This window comes from Anopheles darlingi, chromosome 2, assembly GCF_943734745.1.
Source record: "Anopheles darlingi chromosome 2, idAnoDarlMG_H_01, whole genome shotgun sequence".
Classification (NCBI taxonomy): domain Eukaryota; kingdom Metazoa; phylum Arthropoda; class Insecta; order Diptera; family Culicidae; genus Anopheles; species Anopheles darlingi.
The window spans coordinates 88,954,402-88,964,401 of record NC_064874.1 but is presented as its reverse complement, the minus strand read 5'-3'; the positions used below and the strand labels follow the sequence as shown (position 1 = coordinate 88,964,401).

Here is a 10,000-nt window from a genome sequence, read left to right as displayed (position 1 = left end):
TCTTAAAACCGACGAAGAATCTATCCGTGAATCTATCTAAAATTCTGCGTCCACAAAGTAAATTCACCAGCTGTTTGCAGAACCGCAAGAAAGTTTTATCACCGATTTGCAATTCAAGTGACAAAACGTAAACAACTTTTTTCCCACGCTGTCACACACACAGGTTTCCAGGGTTGAAGCACAGTTTTTTGTTGTCCGTTTTCGCGGAGTTGTCGCTTCGTGTGGCGCGGCCTGAATAATGGAAAAAAACACGTAAAACAGACAGAGAAAAACAATAGGATCGTGGGTTTTGTTGTGCTCGTGAAAAAGTGGAACATTCTTTGCTCAATTAACACTGTGTGTGGCCGATTTTCGTGATATCCGTGATAGTTTTAGAAGTCGTGGGCTGTTGAGATGTAACGCTGTTAATGTTTATCTCGAAAACGAAAAGCCCGTTTTGTGCAACACGCAATAGTAGCCGTGAATCATCGACCGTTTCATCGAAAACATTTCATCAGCGTATAATCACAAAAGAGGGGGTGGTTCTGCCACGAACGACAAAATGGATAACGACAGCAGTGGCATAGAGGTAAGGAGAGGGTGCCTCGCGCTTGACCTCAGGAAGATGTCCTTCGAAAGTGACGGTAGCGAGTTTCACCAGCCAGTAACTAATTTTGCGCTTTTATCGTCACGGTCTCGGTCTTTCAGGAAAAGTTCGTTCAACACGGGGTGCTGTTGAAGCAAGCCAGCGCTAGATACATTTCCGTGCTCAATGCGGATGGGATTCTAACGTTCGGGAGGTGCACGAAAACGAATCTGAATGTGCTAGAATGGAGACCCGAAACGTGCGACATAACCGACTCGGAGAGTCTCGAAAGTGGCTGGTCGCTGGTGGATCCAATCTCACGCCAATCCTCACCCTTGCAACAGCAACCATCCTGCACGCAACCTACTGCAACGGTGCAATCAACTGCCGCTGCGCAATCGAACGGAACGTCAACGAACAATGGTAGCGAACAGCAACAGCGCGACAGCGAGTCTACCGCTGCTGTGACTACTGCGACCAAGGCTAAACTCTCCATCCGCGTGTTTTTGCGCGATCTCAAGGGCATAGAAGCTAGCAAGGAAGAACTACGGCTCTACAATCCTGATCACGTGGTGCACAGCGTGTATCTGTTCCGTCAAGCATCGGCCTTGTATTTGCTGCAACTGCTGGAACGGCTCCGTTGTGTACGTAAATCCTCGCACCTCAAAAACTTCTACCGTTGCATCGATGATCCAGATCAGGATAAATTGCAAAAGTCCTTCGCCGAGCTCAACATTGCCGATATTCGAGCACGACCCGGTCCCCGACCATACATGAATATGCTATCGAAGCTTGCCAGCGTGCATCAAATGTTTCCTCTACATCGGCCAGCCACCCATGGTGGTGACGAGGTGCGGTTGAAGAACCTGCTTGCCAACGAAGAACAAACTGGGGATGGAGAGACTGCTGGATCAGATCAAATGGTTACTGATGGTCTGCACGATGACCATCGACCTCCCGAACCAGAGGTCTTGCGGAAACTTGCACCAAGACCGTCGGTTCATCGAGGACTACCCCTCGATGCCGGTACGTGGGAAGATGTGAAGAGCCCCAACGGATCCATCTTCGATCCGGAACGTGTTAAGGAGATCATCTTTCATGGGGTAAGCAATGGCAAGAGTGGCCACTAATGGCAAAATTATACCTTGCATATTCACCATTTATTCGTCGTTTTTTGCAGGGTATCAAGCCGGATATACGGGCCGAAGTGTGGAAGTACTTGCTGGGTTTGGACGTGTGGGAACATACGGCCCAACAGCGGGATGAACGGCGTGCCAACAAAACGCAGGAATATTTTCAAATGAAGCTCCAATGGCTCACGATAACACCCACGCAGGAACACAACTTTTCCGGGTTTCGTGAACGAAAGTGCCAGATAGAGAAGGACGTGAAGCGGACGGATCGTACGGACGCCTTTTTCGCCGGTGACGACAATCCGAACCTCACGAAGCTGCAGGACATTCTGATGACCTATGTGATGTATAACTTTGACCTGGGCTATGTGCAGGGTATGAGTGATTTGCTGGCACCGATCCTTAGCCTGGTGCAGAACGAAGCGGAAAGCTTCTGGTGCTTCGTCGGTTTTATGCATAAAGTGTTTGCCAACTTTGATATTGACCAGAAGGGAATGAAGCAGCAGCTGGAGCATCTCCGTGTGTTGCTGTCCTTCGTCAACGAACGACTGTTTAACTATTTGCGCGAAAACCAATCCGAGAACATGTACTTCTGCTTCCGCTGGCTGCTGGTGTGGTTCAAGCGCGAGTTCTGCAATCCCGACATCATGCAATTGTGGGAGGTGCTCTGGACCGGACTACCCTGTCCCAACTTTCACCTGTTTGTGTGTGTCGCCATACTGGACCAGGAGATGAACGTGTTCATCGATGGGCAGTTCAGTTTCAACGAAATCCTAAAGCACGTCAACGAACTATCGGGCAATCTAGATCTTGCCGCCGTCCTAGAGCAAGCCGAAAGCATCTACCTGCAGGTGAAGCATACGCTGGAGTCCTCCAAAGAACCGCACAATGTGCTGCGCAAAATCATCGGCGAAGAGGTTAGCCCAACAACGGAAAACTCCACGGAGGACGACGACGCGGATGATGACGATGACGACGACGATAGCTGCATGTCGATTGTAAACGAGAGATCGATCGAGGAGAAGGAAACCCTCCAGCGGAAGCTGGACGAAGCGTGTGATCTGTCGTTGAGTTATATGTTTTTCTAATCAACGAACGCCAAGTGCACACTACAGTCAAACATCACAAAATGGTGCGGTAATAGAGGTAACGCGGAATGACGGAATGAATGTACAGCAGATGGTTTATTAAATTTTGTAACTTTGTTAAACTTTTCCAATCCAAGTGCCCCAATCATTTCCTTTTTACACCGGCCCGTTTGTTGGCTTTCGCGATCTTTCCTTTCAGCGATTTGATGTTGAGCTCATTGCCCTTCCCGGAGTCGTTCTTCGTCGAATGTTTGCGTGATGGTTCTTCGGGTGCGACAAAGTCCTGCTCACGGCGGCGCTTCTGCTCGGTCTCATTGCGCTTCTCCTTGGCCTTCATTTCTTGCTTTTTCTTGGCCGTCTTCTGCTCATCCGTAAGGAAGTACTCGCCCGATGCCAACTGTTTGTCGACCTTGCTCTCCAACAGCGGCGGAGGGAACGGTGTATAGTCCTTCTTCTTCTTGACCACCTTCGGTTTGGCCCGTTTCGATGTGTTCTTCGACTGGAAGCGGGGCAGGAAGCGTTCCCAGTTTTCCTCTCGCAAGTTCTCGTCCTTCATCAGCTCCCGTTTGATCATGAGCGCCTTTATGTTGTAGATCGGATGTATGTTTTTCATCGTCTCCTCGACCACCTTGCGAACACACTGGAGTCCTTTGTATGGGCCAATCGCCGAGACGGTAGCGCCTTGTACCAGCACGTAGCAGTTGGTCAGCAGTTCGAGTGATTTCAGCGTGCATCCGTTCGGGCCAATCAGTCGGCTGCGGCGCTTCACGAATTTATCCTTGTTCCGGACCAGGTTTTTGATCTTGATGATGTCGCAGCTGATCTCGTCTTCCAGTACCTTTACCGCCTGCTCGTACGGCACGGAGCGGGACAGCAGTTTGATCAGATCGCGTGCTTTCAGAATGATGAAGGGGTCCCACGTTTTGCGTGTCGTCTTCACCGTCATGTTGCCCTGGATAAGATCCAATTCTGCCTTTATAAAGTGGCTGGATAGTGCCTTCTCCACCAGAGGCCAACATTCTTTCACGTACTTTTCGCGGTACTTTGGAAAGAGACACGAGAAAGAACTTTCTTCCAGCAAACCGTTCGGGTTGTCGCTCGGTTGGAACTCGGGGATTTTCAGCAACCACGCGTTCTCCACAGGTCCATTGAAGTGCTCTACTCCTCCTGCCTGATCACCGGCTTCCGATTCCGAGTCACTCATATTTTAATCGCGCGTTTTAATAGATTCTACCGGCTACGGATTACGGTTTAGAATATTTCGAGGATTTTTACACGAGATCAAAACACACATGCTGGTTGACAGCGAACCCTTCGGTAATGGCGCCGGGTATTCTTGAATCGCAGCACTTTCCCGAAGGGTCTCAAGTTGACAGCGGCCAAAAAAACAGCAAAAACGAAGAAAACCGCAAGAAGAAACAAGTTTGTGCGAAAGAGGATTTTTGGAACAAAACTCTTCGCGATTTTGCCTTTTCGTAGCCACACAAACTATCTATCGCTTTAAACATGCTGATCAAAGTGAAGGTAAGTGAACTGTGCCTCCCAAGAACCGCTAGTAAACTCCAAATTAATGTCTACTTATTTTTGGCGGATATGCTATCCGAAACCCCGGAACTGGATCGCGCTCTCGGAACCCGCCAACGCGAGTAGACTCTCACCGGCAAGGAGATCGAGATCGACATCGAGCCAACGGACAAAGTGGATCGGATCAAGGAGCGTGTAGAGGAGAAGGAAGGCATTCCGCCACAACAACAGCGTTTGATTTTCTCCGGAAAACAGATGTAGGTATCCAAAAGGGGGACTGCTCATCCCGTTCCTTGGCTAGTTCGTCGTGGATTGACGACCCGTCTCTTTCTTAGGAATGACGATAAAACTGCCCAGGACTACAAGGTGCAAGGTGGTTCCGTGCTTCATCTGGTGTTGGCATTGCGCGGTGGAGCTGCCGGAAGTATGTAATCAAATCCGTGGTCTAGCCACGGATGGTGCCGTTTCTTTGGCCTGACGATAGGCGATGGGTTGTCAACGTTTTTGCTTTAAATTATTTGATATTGTACGAACGAAATAAAAGCATGATGGTCATCGCGACCTGATCTTGGGCAACACAAAGCATCACGGGCCTCCCTTTCGATGACGAATTGCGGTCACCGCGGATTGTGCAAAATGATTCTGCAAAATGGCAAATTGGGTCATCCAAATATAATCCCGCTACGCGTGGGTATAATATTGTGCTAGAATACGCACGAGTGAAAACTACATTTTCGCACACAAAATTATCCTGGAAAATACTAAATTCACAAAAGCCGCAAAATTTATATTGTCCTCCACGTGAGTGTTCGAGGCATCGTAGATACTCTGGGTCCTTTTTCATGCATCGTGTTGTCTCCCCGTATGACAAGGATATTTTTTCAAGCAGAGGGATATTTCCTTCGAGTACCCGTATGACAAGGATATTTTTTCAAGCAGAGGGATATTTCCTTCGAGTACATGCTGTCGCTTTCGCTCCTATGGCTGTTTTGGTGCTGTCTCACCATTCCCGTGTCGGCACACGCGGTGCTCACCGCGAATGCAACTGTGTGCGATCGAGTTTGAGGCGCGATGAAAAGTTCCCCAGAGTGATGAAAATGAAGAACAGGTTTTTCATTGAAAAATGCATCAAGCACCGCTCAAAACATTTTTAAAAACAATGTTTAATTATTGATAATATGTAACATTACATTTCATTCGATTTAAAACACTTTTTTGTGCAATGTTTAGCATTTTCGGGTGTGATCAGCTATCTAGGAACTTTTCAGGCAACCATAGCCGAAGGCCGCGCGAGAAAGGGACGGCGAGAGTTCTCTCTCTCAGATCTAACGATCGTGAGGTTCGTGAAAGAGTCTCTCCGAGAAACGAAACTGTGTTTTTTTAACCACAAGTTTTTCCTTTAATAATACATGAAATACCGACCAAAACTATGTTAAAACTAATATTGAGTTAAAAACAACATATCACATTGCATTTTATTGCATTTCCAACACTTTTTTATGCAATGTTGAACATTTTTAAGTGTTATGTGATTCCAACGAACTTTCGAGACAGCCCGATCCGAAGGTGGCGAAAGAAAAGGAGGAAGAGAAAATTGTGAATCAGTTCTCTTCGGCCTTCAAGATGGCCGGAGCGTCGGTGATCGTGCGCTTGGTAAGTTTCATAAAAATACGCATAATTTTCGGATATTTGGTGGTTTCTTATCTTTGCAGGCTTTTATCACCCGCAGCAACGACGTCCGCGAGATCGTGTATGATCTGGTAAGTAATTTAAGTGCTATTTGTATGAATCGTGGTGATCGCGTTGTGTTTCAACGTGAATGTACGTGTTTTGTGTTTTTTCAGGAGTTGGCGCTCCGACAAGCAACGCGAAGGGCAGGCAGCAGAAGAGCGGAAAAGTGTTGCATGTAAGTGCAGTGTTTCGTGAAGTGATTAACAAATGAAAATTGTATGTTAGATTAGTGAAAACGCTTATGAATAAAGTTGGTGAAATTGAAATCATAGTTTTTTGCATGCTTTATGTCGATCCGAAATATGCTTCGGGGCGGGGCTACGGGGTACAGCGATACGGCAGGATGACACACACACCATCGCAAAATGCGTCGAAAATGACACCAATACATGCGCAAAAGGGCTTTTTTGATTGCTCGAAGTTGGGTCGCTTATCGGGTCGCTTAGCGGGTCGCTTAAACAATAAGCGACCCGAAAGAGTGACGTTGAGTGATTTTTGGCATACGGGTACATGCTGTCGCTTTCGCTCCTATGGCTGTTTTGGTGCTGTCTCACCATTACCGTGTCGGCACACGCGGTGCTCACCGCGAATGCAACTGTGTGCGATCGAGTTTAAGGCGCGATGAAAAGTTCCCCAGAGTGATGAAAATGAAGAACAGGTTTTTCATTGAAAAATGCATCAAGCACCGCTCAAAACATTTTTAAAAACCATGTTTAATTATTGATAATATGTAACATTACATTTCATTCGATTTAAAACACTTTTTTGTGCAATGTTTAGCATTTTCGGGTGTGATCAGCTATCTAGGAACTTTTCAGGCAACCATAGCCGAAGGCCGCGCGAGAAAGGGACGGCGAGAGTTCTCTCTCTCAGATCTAACGATCGTGAGGTTCGTGAAAGAGTCTCTCCGAGAAACGAAACTGTGTTTTTTTAACCACAAGTTTTTCCGTTAATAATACATGAAATACCGACCAAAACTATGTTAAAACTAATATTGAGTTAAAAAGAACATATCACATTGCATTTTATTGCATTTCCAACACTTTTTCATGCAATGTTGAACATTTTTAAGTGTTATGTGATTCCAACGAACTTTCGAGACAGCCCGATCCGAAGGTGGCGGAAGAAAAGGAGGAAGAGAAAATTGTGAATCAGTTCTCTTCGGCCTTCAAGATGGCCGGAGCGTCGGTGATCGTGCGCTTGGTAAGTTTCATAAAAATACGCATAATTTTCGGATATTTGGTGGTTTCTTATCTTTGCAGGCTTTTATCACCCGCAGCAACGACGTCCGCGAGATCGTGTATGATCTGGTAAGTAATTTAAGTGCTATTTGTATGAATCGTGGTGATCGCGTTGTGTTTCAACGTGAATGTACGTGTTTTGTGTTTTTTCAGGAGTTGGCGCTCCGACAAGCAACGCGAAGGGCAGGCAGCAGAAGAGCGGAAAAGTGTTGCATGTAAGTGCAGTGTTTCGTGAAGTGATTAACAAATGAAAATTGTATGTTAGATTAGTGAAAACGCTTATGAATAAAGTTGGTGAAATTGAAATCATAGTTTTTTGCATGCTTTATGTCGATCCGAAATATGCTTCGGGGCGGGGCTACGGGGTACAGCGATACGGCAGGATGACACACACACCATCGCAAAATGCGTTGAAAATGACACCAATACATGCGCAAAAGGGCTTTTTTGATTGCTCGAAGTTGGGTCGCTTATCGGGTCGCTTAAACAATAAGCGACCCGAAAGAGTGACGTTGAGTGATTTTTGGCATACGGGTCTTTCCTGGCGGCCCGTTGTTTACAAAACAGCGGAAGGACCAAGGTACTTTAAAAAGACAGGTAGCTTTATCCAGAACAAATCCTCGATCGTATTTTAGAAAAAACTTCAGAGTTTGACATTCACGGGATGGTGGGATGTTTACTTCGGGAACGCTCTTTTCGGAGCTGTTTTCGCTTTTCCGTGGTATTACGACAGTTCAAATTCACGAAAAGTGGTACGAAAGTTAAAGTTTATGCAAATATTCTCAAAATTCTTCCTAGTGTTTCAATATGGTATCGGTCCGTAGGTCTTGCCACCCGGCCTAGAACAAGAGCTAGCTAGCGTTCCTGGACCGTGCTCACTCGCTGTAAAACACAACTCGGTCGCTCGAATGATCTTAAATAGAGAGATGAATAATTTGAACATTCGAAAAAGAGTGAAATCAGGTACTTTCCCTGATAAAACCACCAAACTTGCCAACATCTTCTTCTTCTTCTTCTTGAAACTCACGTGGTTTTGTTGATAAAAAACGCCCTGCTATGAATGTCAAACAAATTCAAAATGGTGACCTGTCAAAGCGGTTAAGAAGCTACCTGTCTTTTTAAAGTACCTTGGGAAGGACGAAACGCGGTTGATCATGGATCTTGTAAAACTGCGAGAAGTGCTCCTGAACACAGCAGCCTTAAAACCAAAAGGTAGGCGAAACGAATACCCTAGGGGATCCTTACCCGACCACGTGTGGCTTTGTTTTCAGAAATCACACTACCGAAGCTTTCGGAATGTTTGAAACCCGTGCTACCCTCTTTGCCCGAGGATTCCTGTGCCGGCAAGGACCCGCTGTGGCAAACATCTTATCAATATCTTGCGATACTCACCGAGTTTGCAGCAAACGGACTTATTGATGTGCAGAGTAGTGAGACCGAAAACGAAGAAGTTATTAACCTGCAGCATTTTGCTTGGTTCATCGCGACGGCCGATATCGTACGGCAATTTACCCTTCAGCTGTATCTCCCTCGGGAACTCCGCGGTTTATCCAAATGTGAGGCCCAATTGATGGTCATAGTAGATGGCAAAGAGACTTCTCGAAGACTAGCACACTGTGTGGCCCAGTACGAAATACTCTTCCAGAAGAGAATGCTGGCGCATCATCCTAAGATGAAAGATTGTGCCATCGATTTCATCGCCGGGAAGTATAGTTTACAAGGTGCGTTCGATACTGATGCCGACCTGTTTCCCGCAGAGCTTAGCTTTCGGTGCTTGCTCATCATGAAAGGCGCTACTGGATTGGCTCGGGAGCTAGCCGAAGTTTTACATCGGGACTTGTTGCGAATGACTGGCAGGAAGGGTGGTTTCGCCGTCCTTTGTCGTACGTTGCTAACGATTGCGGAATCTAAGGAAGAAGAAACTTCCTGGCGGAAGAGCGAAGTGATTGCAAAGATAGTTGCATGTCGTGGCCATACGAAGCAGTTCTATCGGCAGGTGCTACAAGATTGCCTCGAGTTTTTCCAATGGGCTGCTAATGCTGGAACGCAGGAGGCTCTGCTATACGCCGGTACGTGCATCGAGTGCCTCAAACGATTCACAGCTCTCCCAAGCGCATATCGTGAGCTACATACCCGTATACAGAATCACTTCTTCAGCTCCTTCGATGCTCTGATCAATCCTCCGGAAATGGTGGCAGGTTACGTACTGTGTGAGCGAAAACAGCTGCTGGCCATTCTCCACGATTGTCACGTGGCGTTTAGTGGATCATCCTTTAGTTCGCTACCATCAAGCCTCCTAGTTCCATACATTGGCGTATTTGCAAAGCTACATTCCATGATGCCAATCGAGTTCGAAGAAAGAGATTACTTAGTTAACATGACGGTGTTTTGTCTTTCCAACCGTACGAAGCAGGAACTGAGACAGTCGCTTCTGGATCTCTCTTACACGACTGAAAGCACTGAGGGAAGAACTAAGTTTATGCATCCCCGAGTCACCAAAAAAGATGCAGAATCTTCTTACTCACTTGTCGTGAGTACAGCACGTGATAACGATGAAACTGAATATACAGGCTTGCTGACGGTCGTCATAGAAATGCTCAAGTCCTCCAACCGTAATTTGGTGCTCTACGATGTTTTTATGATTCTCCTGAACGAACTCGTGAATGCTTCAAACCCGCTCGACGACCTACGTATCCTTGATGATGACGAGCAGCAGGA

General features: G+C 46.6%; 5 protein-coding genes across 5 annotated transcripts in view; 3 read left to right on the top strand and 2 right to left on the bottom strand.

Annotated features, from left to right (window-relative positions):
• LOC125951641 (uncharacterized) overlaps positions 1–61 on the bottom strand; it is a 984-nt gene extending 923 nt beyond the window's left edge. The window contains exon 1 of the mRNA XM_049680604.1: positions 1–61. This exon is cut by the window's left edge and continues 579 nt beyond it. Coding sequence (XP_049536561.1) covers position 1 — 1 coding nt within the window. The 5' untranslated portion in view covers positions 2–61.
• Positions 62–249: 188 nt separating this feature from the next.
• Positions 250–2,918, top strand: LOC125951613 (TBC1 domain family member 17). Its single transcript, XM_049680567.1, has 3 exons — positions 250–568; positions 688–1,668; positions 1,746–2,918. The coding sequence occupies exons 1-3, from the start codon at positions 542–544 to the stop codon at positions 2,784–2,786; spliced, it is 2,049 nt and encodes a 682-aa protein (XP_049536524.1). The 5' UTR covers positions 250–541; the 3' UTR covers positions 2,787–2,918.
• LOC125951633 (KRR1 small subunit processome component homolog) lies at positions 2,864–4,042 on the bottom strand. The gene has a single exon (XM_049680596.1). It carries the CDS (start codon positions 3,988–3,990, stop codon positions 2,932–2,934), a length of 1,059 nt encoding a protein of 352 aa, XP_049536553.1. The 5' UTR covers positions 3,991–4,042; the 3' UTR covers positions 2,864–2,931.
• A 106-nt stretch (positions 4,043–4,148) lies between these two features.
• On the top strand, positions 4,149–4,895 carry LOC125951650 (NEDD8). Its single transcript, XM_049680614.1, has 3 exons — positions 4,149–4,310; positions 4,437–4,567; positions 4,646–4,895. Exons 1-3 carry the CDS (start codon positions 4,293–4,295, stop codon positions 4,740–4,742), a joined length of 246 nt encoding a protein of 81 aa, XP_049536571.1. The 5' UTR covers positions 4,149–4,292; the 3' UTR covers positions 4,743–4,895.
• Positions 4,896–8,417: 3,522 nt separating this feature from the next.
• Positions 8,418–10,000, top strand: part of LOC125951609 (transport and Golgi organization protein 6) — a 3,036-nt gene continuing 1,453 nt past the window's right edge. Inside the window, exons 1-2 of the mRNA XM_049680561.1 lie at positions 8,418–8,494; positions 8,554–10,000. The exon at positions 8,554–10,000 is cut by the window's right edge and continues 853 nt beyond it. Coding sequence (XP_049536518.1) covers positions 8,437–8,494; positions 8,554–10,000 — 1,505 coding nt within the window. The 5' untranslated portion in view covers positions 8,418–8,436. The remainder of the gene's footprint in view (positions 8,495–8,553) is intronic.

Excerpts from the sequence above, each read along its gene's own strand:
- LOC125951613 (XM_049680567.1), top strand. The coding sequence starts at position 542 with ATGGATAACGACAGCAGTGGCATAGAG. Across the intron at positions 569-687 it reads ACGACAGCAGTGGCATAGAG|GAAAAGTTCGTTCAACACGG; the intron begins GTAAGGAGAGGG and ends TCGGTCTTTCAG. Across the intron at positions 1,669-1,745 it reads AGGAGATCATCTTTCATGGG|GGTATCAAGCCGGATATACG; the intron begins GTAAGCAATGGC and ends CGTTTTTTGCAG.
- LOC125951633 (XM_049680596.1), bottom strand. The coding sequence starts at position 3,990 with ATGAGTGACTCGGAATCGGAAGCCGGTGATCAGGCAGGAGGAGTAGAG.
- LOC125951650 (XM_049680614.1), top strand. Across the intron at positions 4,568-4,645 it reads ATTTTCTCCGGAAAACAGAT|GAATGACGATAAAACTGCCC; the intron begins GTAGGTATCCAA and ends TCTCTTTCTTAG.